General features: G+C 40.0%; 2 protein-coding genes across 5 annotated transcripts in view; one reads left to right on the top strand and one right to left on the bottom strand.

Annotated features, from left to right (window-relative positions):
* apba2b (amyloid beta (A4) precursor protein-binding, family A, member 2b) overlaps positions 1–6,337 on the top strand; it is a 75,657-nt gene extending 69,320 nt beyond the window's left edge. For all 4 annotated transcript variants that reach the window (XM_042221021.1, XM_005931421.3, XM_005931419.3 and 1 more), the window contains 4 exons: positions 2,184–2,396; positions 2,535–2,654; positions 2,811–2,951; positions 5,005–6,337. In XM_042221021.1, coding sequence (XP_042076955.1) covers positions 2,184–2,396; positions 2,535–2,654; positions 2,811–2,951; positions 5,005–5,076 — 546 coding nt within the window. In that variant the 3' untranslated portion in view covers positions 5,077–6,337. The remainder of the gene's footprint in view (positions 1–2,183; positions 2,397–2,534; positions 2,655–2,810; positions 2,952–5,004) is intronic.
* Positions 6,338–9,368: 3,031 nt separating this feature from the next.
* sord (sorbitol dehydrogenase) lies at positions 9,369–12,685 on the bottom strand. Its single transcript, XM_005931418.3, has 9 exons — positions 12,491–12,685; positions 12,362–12,395; positions 11,888–12,052; positions 11,503–11,662; positions 11,278–11,396; positions 10,870–10,935; positions 10,596–10,774; positions 10,000–10,121; positions 9,369–9,848 (listed from the first exon to the last, which is right to left on the bottom strand). The coding sequence occupies exons 1-9, from the start codon at positions 12,542–12,544 to the stop codon at positions 9,683–9,685; spliced, it is 1,065 nt and encodes a 354-aa protein (XP_005931480.1). The 5' UTR covers positions 12,545–12,685; the 3' UTR covers positions 9,369–9,682.
* Between the last annotated feature and the right edge of the window lie 1,211 nt (positions 12,686–13,896).

Below are 13,896 nucleotides of genomic sequence, written 5' to 3'. Positions count from 1 at the left end.
GAAAGAAAGAAAGAAAGAAAGAAAGAAAGAAAGAAAGAAAGAAAGAAAGAAAGAAAGAAAGAAAGAAAGAAAGAAAGAAAGAAAGAAAGAAAGAAACTTAACCTCCTAGGACCTGGTGTCCACATATGTGGGTTGTCTAGACCAAAATACTAAATTTTGTTCTACAAGGGCCTGATATCCACTTACGAGGACATCATACTGCCGCTGTTCTGTCGGAATTTAAAGCGAATGTCCTCATATGTGGATCTCATTTTTCTCAGAAACAAAAATCGGGTAAAAAAAAAAAAATCACATAATTCTTTGTTTTTACATTCATCAGGTCCCAATCATCCCAAATAGCAAACAGAAATTAAAAATGCATGCCATGGAAGAGTTCGGGTCTTAGGAGGTTAAATGACAGGCAAACAAAACCCAAACCAGCCATGACCCCTGCCTGCTGGAGAGAAGCAAGAGACATGTTTAGCACTAAACCCTTTTAAAAAACAAGTTCTAAGCGGGGCCAGACACTTACCTCCTATAAAAAAAATAAAAAAAACAGAAAGATGAAGGAAACAAGGGAGACACAAAGTAGTAGAGAGGTCATCACATGCATCCATCATGTCATATGCTGTTATTAATCTCCACTGTTAGCAAAACAAAACATGCAGATAAAATATGCAGATAGAAAAGTAAAATGTCATGTGAACTAGGGCTGCCACAAACGATTATTTTGATAGTCGACTAGTCACCGATTATTTTTGCGATTAGTCGACTAATCAGATCATCATCCATTGGACGTAAAACGTACAGCTTATTGCACCAGCATGCATCTACTCTTATATAACTATCATTAGCTCACAGCTTGAAGTGTTTCAGGTATGTGCTAACTAAAAATAAAGACAAGATGATAGTTTATTAAACTTTTAATGAATTTTGCAGATTGTTTCGGCGGAGTTTAATAAACTCAGCCGTCTGTTCCTTGCTATCTAAAATATAACAGGACATTGGAGTAAATTCTACCATCTCACACTTCTGTTTTCTGTTTGACATTTATTCAGCTGTGTAAAAACTTTAATCTCAGCCAAACTGATTTACTCAGGAACAAATAAAACACTGAAAAAAGCCAAACAATAACATTTTTAAGTTATCTAAGTGACTTATATATGTTTAACCTGAGTAGTGAAAGACGGCGGTGGGTTTGAAAACGATTTGCCGGGAGTCCGGTGTTCTCACCGGCTCTAGTGAGCCTAGTGGCTAGCTATCGAGCTGGTGGGTAACAGACGTCTCCGAAAATGTCGGCGCACTTTTACAAATATGTGATGTCTTGATAAACGAACAGATATTTTAAGTTTAAACAGCTACATTCTCGCCTGAAAATATGTTAAAAGTTTATTTTGTGACCTAGAAAGAGTAATAAAAGTAATATTAAAACTAAGTAGCTGCCACCATTGTTAGAAACTGGAATTGGCTGAGCCGTGCTATGAATTCTGGGATAGGTTGGGCCATACGCCCGACCCACCCTTCAAATCTGGGGAAAAGTAGGACGCATTTATCGGCTGCATTTGCAGAAGTCTTCGAATTTGGAAAGCCTTCGTCGCGTCGCTGCAATGTAACTGGCTTTCAAATGTGGCCTCCGAAGGATGCGGCCCCTGAATCCAGCTACGATACCGGACACTGCTTCTTCTTCTTCGGGGTTTAATGGCAGCTGGCATCCTTGTACATGCAGTGCTGCCATCTTCTGTTTCAGTCCGTTATTACACTCTTAAATCCTACTACTTACGTCTTTCAGGATCTTACAAGGCTTTAAATGACGCGTCGACTATTAAATTTGTCGTCGACAATTTTGGTAGTCGACTAATCGTGGCAGCCCTAATGTGAACTAATCCAGACATTAAGGTAAGAAACCTTGGACCAGTAGTCCTCACTGATTTTCAACATTAGCTGTAGCGGTCTAATCTGACCAGAGATTTGAATCTATTTCTGTATAAGCAGTAATCCGTAATCCATGTTAAGAGACTGTACAGTCTCACTGTTGTAAGTATAAAATAAAGTATACATTAATATACATGAAGGATATTAAAAACCCCACCATTGTGGGTCATGTGTTTTCAAATACAGTTGGACAGTTTCTGTTCATCATTAAGGTTTTGGGTTTTTTTAAATGACAAACAGACTCCATCCCCTGCTTACTTCTGTCTCCACAGCTGCAGCTGGAGAAGAGTAAAGGGGAGATCCTGGGTGTGGTGATTGTGGAGTCTGGCTGGGGCTCCATCCTGCCCACAGTTATTTTAGCCAACATGATGAACGGCGGCCCAGCAGCTCGCTCTGGCAAGCTCAGCATCGGAGACCAAATCATGTCCATCAACAACACCAGCCTAGTGGGGCTGCCGCTCGCCACCTGTCAGGGAATCATTAAGGTACTGAGACACTGGAGAAGTGGATGGAAGAGGCAGCTGAAGTCATGAAATACACCCTAACTTGTTATTTTCAAAATTCAACTACATAATTTCTGTGAAAAAATCTCTTATGTTTGTGTGTTCTTCTCTGTGTCAAAGGGCTTAAAGAACCAGGTCCAGGTGAAAATGAACATTGTCAGCTGCCCTCCTGTTACTACAGTCCTCATTAAGAGACCAGATCTAAAGTATCAGCTGGGCTTCAGTGTTCAGAATGGCATTGTATGTATAATTTAATAGAGCTGTAAGTGGGTGGCTCTGATACTATTAGTTATTAGTTATTATTAGCTAATTAGTTAAATGATCAGGGGGTAGAACGAAATACCTTTATAATGAGCTAATTTTCTTCTTTGTTGTTGTTGTTTGTCTTTCCTCCAGATATGCAGTCTGATGCGAGGAGGCATTGCTGAGCGAGGTGGGGTCCGGGTAGGTCACAGGATCATAGAGATCAATGGTCAGAGTGTGGTGGCCACAGCACACGAGAAGATTGTCCAGGCTCTCTCGAACTCTGTTGGCGAGGTGAAACTGATGCACACAAACATTTCACAAAAGAACATGTACAAAGAAAGCCATAATTTTCAGACACAAACATTTGCAAATCCAGTGCAAATACTGTGATGGTTTCAGTACAACTACCGTTTTTTACTTTTGGCTGAATATAAATGATGGATTTCGTTATTGTGGCTTCACACACTCGTTGTCTGAAACCAGACATCACGAGCTGGGAGTGGATCAGACTGACAGTCACTTACAGGGTACTGCTGTATCTAGTTTATTATAGATGGGAGCATAATTTACCACATAAAAATCACATGAAATAAAGTTGTTAAGACTATAAGCTCATCAGGATTAAATTCAGTACAGTTTAAAATGTTTAAAAGGTTGTTTTCTCATAGGGATGAGTCACCTGTTATTGGCCATCAAAGGAAATAACTGCTGATGGTGCAAAGTAGGTGAATCCTGAATTAAGTGCTTCCCCTCTTTGAGACCAAGTATTGAAGCAGCTAACAATAAGAACAAATGTATGCTGATTGACATATGACAGTGGGGTTACAGAGGCAGCCAGAGCCTGGAATGGTTGCTAGCCACCGACTATCAGCTACAAAGTGATGTGTGATGAATGTCTTCCTGTGTGAACGCTCCTTTATACACTGGTTTCACCATCCTGCATCCATCTATGCTGTCATGGTCACTAAATTGAATCATCTGTAAAAATAATGCACAGCAATGATTGTTGGTACATAATCGCAACAATTACTGCTCTAAAGCAGGCATGTCAACTCAAATTACATAATGGGCCACATGCTTGATCTTAACTGGGTCACACTAGTGAAATTCCCCTTTCTGTCAGTTTAAAGTAGTTTAATTACACATTTAATCCTTGAGATATCTTAATATAACAAAATCAAGAGTGAATTTAACATTAGGTCTCGGTTTTTCTGCATGATATAGAAATCCTGCTGTAGAATGAAAGAAATCTGTCAGCATGACTCTTTGAGTTTAAATTATAAGAAAAAGAAATTGTTGAATTAGAGAAAAGGTTCTGGTGGCTCATTGACTGTCCAGAAATTTGCTTTTTTTACTATGTACTTGTAGTGAAAAACTACAAACTTTTCTGTCATTTAATTATTTATCTGTTGCCTAATTGGTTGGTGAAGCCATCGGGACGTCTTCGTCAGAAGGAAAGGTTCTTAAAATATGGGTAAAAGTCATGCACATTCCCAGCACCATCCACTGGGTCAGATTGGAATTGTTGCCAGGCTGACTCTGGCACCTGGGTTTTATGTTTGGCACATCTGCTGTGAAGAAAATAGCTTTTCCATGTGTCTTTAACGCTTTAGACCTCTACATCATCACTGTGGTTTTTCTGACCAGAATAAACAAACTGTGAGCGATAAATTGCACAAAAATGCCATATATAGCAAAAATGATACAAATGAAAATGAATATATGCTAATTTATATTTAATTTATCTTTCAGAATTTGTCAGAAGGTTCAATAAACTGTCCAGTTTCAAAACTTTACAATTTGCTGACAATTATTTCATGGTTCAGGCTTTACAGGATTAATTTTGACAGATGACATACTTTTAACAGACAGCCTGCAGTATAAGCAAACAGTGCGGTTGGTGTAATTCTTACATTGGTAGGAAAAATCGTAAACATGGAGTAACCTTGGATGAGTGAAGTGTAAGAGCAGAACTAGATCACTGTCAGAGCCAAATAAGTCACACTGCTTAAAAAAAATACCCAACTCAAATACACGGTAGATGGAAGTGTCGGTTCACTTATTCACTACTTAGTGTTCAGGCACTTCGATGTGGGAGACCATAAATTGTGTTAGTACAGTACAGTAAAATATTCTGCTCAGATCATTACTTTTATACAGTTGAGAACCCTTTAAATTGTCTATATCTTTTTTAACTGTGTCCTTATTGCCTGGTGACATTTTTGTCCATCGATTTCATTTGAATTTTATGTTGTATTTACAAGAAGAAAAAAACCGTCTTATTCTTCAGGTTTCAGCTGATGGTCCATTTCACAGAACCCCTGGTGTTTTCTCTCTCCGTCAGATTCACATGAAGACCATGCCGGCAGCCATGTTCAGGCTTCTAACGGGACAGGAGACCCCCATGTACATATAAAGAACAGCCAAGAACCGCCCCACGGGACAGGCAGTCAGCTGCGGTGGGTTATCATACAAACAAACCTGACTGGTTACGGGGTGGAGGATTACTCCTCCCTGTCCTTTCAATTCTCTCTTCTTTTTCTTTTCTTCGTCTTTGGGCTGATGACTCCAACTCCTCATCATCTCTCTAGTCTGTGCTTAACATGCAACAGCCATTATATTGATACTGGATGCCTAATCCACTCGACCAGCTGAAGAGACAGAGTGTATGTGTTTGTGTGTGGATGTGCGTGGATACTGTTTGCTATTTATTTGTCCTGTCTGTGTGGACTTACCGAACGAATACGTCACAGTTTATTTTTTTATATTCATGTAATGCAATATGATACTTCTACTCTACTTTCTTGTATATTTCCATTTTCATTTCTGTTAATTTATTCTCATGTAAATACATATTTTGCTAATATTGTGAGTGCGGACGGGGGGGGGGGCAGCGCTGTATTGTAAATATTTACTGAATCTTGCCATCGAACTGAGGCCATGATGATGGCAAAGACACAACTTAATGCCGGATATCATCAAAAGGGGAACGAGTTACGTGTCTGAAATGTTGGGTTTAGATGTGCTAAGTGAATAAAATAACATACATGTGACTCAAGCCAATTCTTGGAGCAGGGGTGTACGGGAGAAACGCCATATCCTTTTACTTTACGACATTTTAAGGCAATACACGAGTTCAACTTCTGAATGGCAAGTCTTTTCTAAATCAAACACTCACATTTAAATAATATTAACATGCATCAGTTATGCTTTGGATATCAAGTCACAGGTATGAAAAGTTTCTTTTGTGTGCTTCTCTGCTGTGTGTTCATCTCTAGTGTTCTGACTGAAACTCATGCATACTTTGAGTGGACTGTGAATGTAACTTTGTTGTGTGAGCTGTCTCATTGCCATACGCAGTATTAGAATGTCTGTACATAAATAAAAAACTTGTCTAGTATTGTGCTCATGTTAAAAAATAAAATAACAAAAAAACCCAAAACCTCACAGGTTTAAGTCACCGCAAACGTCCTCCCAGCTATATGTTGCCCTTCATTCTTGAGAGGGAAAGAGAGAACTGTGAATCACACACTGTGACAGACAAAAAAAAGCCTTACTGGGGAGTAATGGCTTTCCAATGCATTGTAGTAAATTTTAACCGTAAGAACATTATCTGTGTGCATGCCTCGTAAAGTAGAATCATGTCATTGTGACAGGATAATAAAATATGAGCTAAACCTGGCTGTGATTTATTTTTTTAAACTGCAAATGCTTTAAATTACTCCACAAAGACTTAACTGCCTGAAATCTTCATGATTCTTCATGAAGGTTCAACGAGGAACTGCAAACAATCCTTAGAGATTTTGGTCTATGTTGACTTGATAGTATCACAGTTGCTGCTGCAGATTTGTGAATCTCCCAATGCACCACATCCCAAAGGTGCTCTGCTGGACTGGGATACGGGGGGTGAAAAAGTATTTGCCCCCTTTATGATTACCTATTTTTTTTCCTACTTCAATGTTTCAGATCATCAAACAAATTTAAACATTGGACAAAGATAACACAAGAAAATAGAAAATGCAGTTTCTAAGTATAGGTGTTCATTATTAAGGAGGGGAAAACAATCCAAACCTACATGGCCCTGTATGTAAAAAGTGGTTGCCCCACCCGCTCCATTATAACATAAATTAACTGTGGTATATCACATCTTTGGAAAGCTGAGTTCAACTTCTCTAGTCACACCCAAGCCTGATTACTGCCACACCTGTTCTCAATCAAGAATTAATAGGATCTGCCAGACATAATGGAGTATCCAAGGAAATTCAGGAACAAATGAGAAACAAAGTCACTGAGATCTCTCATGTCTGGAAAAGGTTATAAAATCATTTCTAAAGCTGTGGGACTCCAGCAAACCACAGTGAGAGCCATTATCCACAAGTGGCGAAAACATGGAACACTGGTGGACCTTCCCAGGAGTGGCCAGCTGACCAAAATTACCCGATTCTTCCAAGAGGTCACAAAAGACCCCAGAACAACATCCAAAGAACTGCAGGCCTCACTTGCTTCAGTTAAAGTCAATGTTCAGGACTCCACCATAAGTAAGAGACTGGGCAAAAATGGCCTGCATGGCAGACTCAAGACTAAAACCACTGCTGAGCAAAAGGAACATTTTTGCCAGGAAACATTTTTATTATCCCCAAGACTTCTGAGAAAATATTCTGTGGACTGACAAGACCAAAGTTGAACTTTTGGGATGGTGTGTGTCTGATTACATGTGGTATAAAAGTAACACAGCCTTTCAGAAAAAGCATATCATACCAACAGTAAAATATGATAGTTTGATGGTCTGGGGCTGTTTTGCTGTCTCAGAACCTGGAAGACTTGTGTAGTAAATGGAAGCATGAATTCTGCTGTCTGCCAAAACAGCCTGAAGGAGACTATCTGGCCGTCTGTTCATGACCTCAAGCTGAAGTGCGCTTGGGTTGTGCAGCAGGACAATGATCACAAATACACCAGCAAGTCTACCTCTGAATGACTTAAGAAAAACAAAACGAAGACTTTGGAGTGGCCTGGTCAAAGTCCTGACCTCATCTGATTGAGATGCTGTGGTATAACCTTAATAAGGTGGTTCATGCTCAAAAACCCTCCAATGTGGCTTGGAAAGAAAGCAACTGGACTTGAAGACGTTTCACCTCTCATCCAAGAGGCTTCTTCAGTTCTAAAATCAGTGGTGGAGTTTTATCTGGGACTTTCAATCATTTAGTTTTAGAACTGGAGAAGCTTCCTGGATGATTAAAATAAAATAAATCAGGCTAAATTGAAGTGTTTATGATGCAAGTTGAAATTTTGATTGGCTGCTTTAGTCAGAAGTAAAAACAACTTAATATCTCTGGTAAAAGAATTGTTACTTATACAGCACATTTCACACACACACAGACACACAAAGATGACACTCAGGGGCAACTCAAGGTTCAGCATCTTGCCAAAAGATACTTGGGTACATGGTCTGTAGAAGCTGGGGAATGCTCTACCGACCTACTGAACAGTAGATCACCCGTTCTACCACAGCCATCACATGAGATGATTACTACGACTAAATAATTAAATTACTATAGACACTTCAGGTAAGACTGATTCTGATTTGATTAGCATCTCTCAATTGAGCAGTGAACAGTAAAACATCTCTTGCGGTTATATATTATGCAGTGTGAAATTTCAATGCAGCTGTTTTGACTCATCAAAAACTACAGAGGAGGTCATTCAGCAGGGATACAGGATACCCAAGCATTATCCAAACAGAAAAGAGGGAGCCTTAATTATCAGTTTTACTTGTGTTTTTCAAGGCGCATAGGATTATAATTCAGCCTGTGTGTGATGAAAGGCACTTGCTATGTGACAGTTTCATAATAGGTATTCATTCGAAAGCAAGGCTGCAGTGTTTTCTTTTGATTGCCTAAAACTGTCAGTGTAGAAAATACATTAAAAAGCAGCTTTGCAAAGGCATTTCTTTCAATGGTCTCTCGTGCACATAGAATTAGTCTCAGATTGAGACCAAGCATTAAACAAAAAAGAAAAAAAAGATTTACCATCAAATATCAGAGCCATGATAGAGGTGACCAATTATCTGTTATAACCTGCTCATTTACAGCCATGCAAAAGAGGAATATTGTATGGCATGATGTAGGATGCTTACTTGCTTCTCAACAAATACTTTACTGAACATTGTTTCCTATTATTTAATCACATGCATGTTTTTGCACAAGGCAGCTTTGTGTAATTATAAGTGTTCCGAGTACTCATCACCTTAATGGGGGACAGGAGTTTATAAGTATATGAAGTCAGTATTATTGCTTCAGGGGAACCGTGTGCTATAAAACTCAGCTAGTTTGTCCATACTGTGCATGACTCATTCTGGTGGCACTAGTCTCCAAACAACCCACTGCATGAAGAAAAGAGCAGCTCCAGAGGAGAAAGAACTGTGCGGCTGCTCCAGATTTTGATAAACACTTTGTAGCATAGTATTTCAAGAGTGAACTCCATTTGGCAGGTTTCTTTGATCAGTTCCAGTTTTCTGCACAGCTGAGTACATTGATTTCCTGCACACCCACTATTAAAAAAAAAACAAAAAAAAAAACAGCACACCACAATTAACAGGTTGTAAGCTCCAGTACGATTTACATCAATTCAACTTTGAAGTTCTTATGCCCCCTAGTGTTGACATTTGTAAATGCAGAGCCTACAAATGTACTCCACTTTAGAAATACAAACTTCAATAATTCAAGATTTGTTTTTATTGTTACAATATTTAAATTAATCCTTAACTTACAGATACCAGAAACTTGCACATTACATACAGTCATACAAGTATTATGTTTTAGTATTAGAATCAATAGGCACTATGAAATCCTTTAATTGTACCATTTAATAATTCTAATTACATGTGTGCCCTCTAAGCAGTGCAGCAGTCACTTCTTTCACAGTGTGGTCAAGTTGAGGGATTGTTTCGAACTAGCTCTGTTATCTTTGTTCAGGTCAATGTCCAGTTTGTGCTAGTCATGCAGAGCCGCTGTCAGTTGATCCGTTCAGGGGTTTTGGTCATTTTTGTCACACTTCAACATAACCTTTATTCCAAGACCCTGACGTGTGGTCTCAAAGGCTTGGACTGCCTGCTCCAGAGGGAAACGATGGGTCACAAGGGGCTTGACATTCACTTTACCTGACGCCAACATGGCAATCGCCATTGGCCAGCTGCAACACAAACAATTGTTTAAGTGCAATAATTACTTTAACTTAGCCCAAATACAATGGTCCATATATTACTGCTTTTAAAATTGATGGAACCTAACTGTTAGCATCTGCTTGTAGAAAAAAAAAAAAATGTATATGGGCGTTAGCTTACGTATTGCAGTAGCGGAAAACTCCTCTGATGTCTACTTCTCTTACAGCGGCATTGATCAGAGGAACTGTAGCCAGCTCTGAGCCAAGACCCACCAGCACCACGACACCTCCTGAACGGGTTGCCTGATAAAGGGGAAGAAAAAAACAAAACAAAGTGATTATTTTAGGAGTCGGCAGAGACTGAACCCTGTTTATGTTGGGACAGATACAGATAAGATTGTGTCCCGTTATAGTTGGTGGCGTTTTTACCATTTCGCAGTGTTTAACCTTGCATCATATCTCATGAGCTCATCAGCTATTATGCAACTAAAACCTTTTGCCAACAACTATAGCAATCAAAAGGACATGTCACTGCTGAGTTGAAGTACAAAAGCTGCATGAAACTTAGAAATATTCAACTAAATTAAAGAACTATACTTCATGTGTGAAGAAATGAACTTTAGATCCCACCACTGATGGCAGGCAAGAGAACTTCAAGTTTTGACATCTCATGCAATAATATAATGCAGATTTTAAATTATTACTCGCTCATCTATTACTTGCATGGAACCGTTCCAGAAATGTGACTACAACTTTTGACTTTACTGGGCCACATACATAGATGGCAGTTTGGATGCAGCTCTCAACACCAGTGCATTCAATGGTAATGTGAGGCTGCGCCCCCAACATTTCCTCCACACTCTTTGCCAGCTGCTGGGCTCCATCTCCTCTCCTCACAGTCAGCAGGAAGTCTGCACCCAGGTCTTTGGCCATCAGCAGACGCTCCTCAGACAGATCTGAACACAGCAAAGGATGGTAACCAGAGTTAAACTGAATTATGAGAATGAATACTTCTGTTAAGATAAATGCTTAAAATGACAAATTGTGTTACCAGATATGACGACCTGCGAGGCCCCCATTGCCTTGGCTGCAAGCAGACAGACCAACCCGATAGGTCCTGTGTAAAGAGGAGAAGCATGCACAAATACTCCAAGTGAACATGTGTTACACAAACGTACATTTAAAAAGAAAGTTCAAGACTGCATCACGTATTACTGACAACAGAGTGCTTAAATGAACTTGTTTCCAGAGGGGAAAAAAGTTAAACATTGAGATTTACCTGCATGCATCCCCACATCACTCTAGTTTTGTTAAGTCAGTAGGACTCACGTTTTAGTTTACACCCACCGTGTGCCAAAGGGATTCCCTACTTGCATGAGCATCTTACTCAAATACCCTAGTTCTCATCTTGTTTATGGAATATTACTAGCAGTTTCGATGACTTTTGTCTCATTTTTACCTGCACCACAGACGAACACAGTGCTACCAAGGGTCACTCCAGCTCTTCGGCAGGCATGGATTCCCACAGACAAAGGCTCAATGAGCGCTCCCTCCTCAAATGTGACATTATCAGGCAACCTGAACAGTTTTTGAAGAGGGAAACAAGGAAAGAATTTATGCATGTTAGCCAACAGACAGATGAGGCAGCTTCGCGATTGATGCAATCTTGGAAAAACACCGGTACTTGTAACAGAAGTTGGCACTGTGCGTGTAATAGCGACAGAGGTTTCCATCGTCAGGGGGTGTGGCACAGAAGAAGATAGTGGGAGATAAATTATAGCGTCCAGTTTTGAAGAACTCGTCCATCTCACGGGGCACACCAGGCTCAATAGCCACTCTGTCACCTAGAGAAAAGAAAAAGAAAAATTAAAGCAGATGGTCTCATCTGCGCAACTATCACCACATGCTGAGTGAAAACTAGCATAAGGTAGAAGGATTCCATAGCTTGAACCTCAATCTAAATTCAATTTGTGTGATGGGTAAATTTAGAATAAGTTTCTTCAGTTCAAACTTTAGGAGACACTGGCTTTGGTGCACAGCTCAGAGTTACATACTATATTTGCACTTACCCACTTTAAGGTGCTTGACCTCTGAGCCAACCTTCGCCACTCTCCCCGAGGCCTCGTGCCCCAGCACCATGGGTTTTTTGAGCACAAAGTCCCCTATCCGGCCATTCTGCCAATAGTGCACATCCGAACCACAGATTCCCACAGAGTGCATCTGCAGCAAAACCTCTGAGTACAAAAGGCAAACCGGGAACGCAGTTAGGACACAGCTGCACTCCCAGACTGGTCTGAGTAGAGATCATGCAATTTTCTACATTTTAAGCTGCTTGCTTCAACACCATACTAATGAAAAAAAGCAATGCCCATGTGTTTTAAGTCAAAAGCTAAGAAATGAATGGCATAATTAAAATATAATGACCAATAACTATTCATTGAAAAAGCATTTAACATAGCAATAACAGCTTGTTTGGACGTTTGGGTTTGTTTGCTCTTTGATGACGTATATAATATAAGTTGCACTTGAGTGCAGTACTATACCATTAGGTCCTGGTTCCGGGATAGGGCGATTTTCCTGTGACAAACGACGAAAATGCAAAAAAGTTGCAGTCAATTGAGGTCGCACAGCGTGTATGAACGTGAATATGTAACGTCACAGCAGTTTCATACCAGCCGCAGGTCTTCTTTAGCGTGCAGCACCAGGGACAGATTGTCTTGCGCCATGACAGAGAGAAATGCTGGGCTTACAACGACGTGAAGTCAACAGAAAGCACGGCAGAGTGCAAACAGACAGACCGTGTCGAGTTCCCCTCAGCTTCAAAGTACTCAAAGCAATGGCAGGGCACTCCTTCCTAAACAAACCCCGTGATTGGCTTAAAACGCTGCGGAGCAGTCCACTTTGTAGGGGTGGACGCTGCGACGCAAAAACATAAAACTGCACAAGTGTGACACCAAAACTATTCTTTGCCCCTCGAGTAAAGATATAAACTATATTTTTTATTAATCGCAAATTGATATTAAATCTTCATCATTGATATGGAGCGATTTAATAAGCAAAATTGTTTTTAAATTGCCGTGGTGCTACTTGAGTCAAATAAGAGCGTCCATTTGAAAAGGGGAGGGAGTAAAAAGGTAAAACTGACTGGATCGTTAACCAACCCGCGGTACAGAGGTCAGGTAGTAACTAAAGTTTAGATCAGATTTACTTATTTTAGGGCGATAATGAATAATTATATGTATATTAATTCCGCCTAAACAGACACTAAATCAAGAGGTGATAAGAGGAGGTAATGCTCAGAAAATGTGAAAAACAAACAACTGGCTCCACGGGTGGGACGCGAGCACTGTGTAGTATAAATAAAAGTAAAAGCAATTCATTTTCAAATAAAAGAGAAAAGAGTCTATCTATTTTAGCTTAAGAGTAGGTCGCATAAAATTATATACGGCTATGTAATGATCAGGAAAACACAGCACAATGTGACGAGGTAAAGAAGCAGTTCTGATGTAATGGAGTCAGAAACGCTTCTTGCAATGTAGTCATGCAATGTAGCAACCCTTGTGGATATGGGAGCAGGCATTAAGTTTAAGTGCTTTATTGCATATTGTGTTTTTAAGATAAACAGGAAATATAAATAGAATCTGGAGATGAAACGTGAAATCCAGTAGTTGGTTGTGTAAGTGTACAAATTCTTTGTGGGATGGGTATCTGCAGTGCTTTCCAGCAGGCTTGGAGACTAGTACCATCACCCAAGCCAAGCAGGTAGCTGGAGTAATGCTGTTAACAGCTGAAAAAGAAGAGGGACCCCAGCTGGCCAGTGGGTTCAAAACAGGAAGTGTCTTTTTGTGATGTGACAGTGCTAACCACTGCCCCGCTGCACCACCCTCGCAGTTTCCAAATTTGCAATTTGGATTCTTGTAACTTTGCCTCAGTCACGCAGATAGGTGTAATACACGTAAATGTTGTACGTCAACAGCCTAAACAGATGCAGAAGAAATAGTAGCAATATTTTTGTTATTCTCAAGGTGCCCCTTGTTAGGTGGCTACACTGAAGAGAAAACCTTGTCTGCTTATCTTA

The sequence above is a fragment of the Haplochromis burtoni genome, unplaced genomic scaffold (assembly GCF_018398535.1).
Source record: "Haplochromis burtoni strain Fernald_Lab_line unplaced genomic scaffold, NCSU_Asbu1 Contig_59, whole genome shotgun sequence".
NCBI lineage: Eukaryota > Metazoa > Chordata > Actinopteri > Cichliformes > Cichlidae > Haplochromis > Haplochromis burtoni.
Note: the sequence above shows the minus strand (reverse complement) of the source record. Positions and strands in the feature narration are given on the sequence as shown.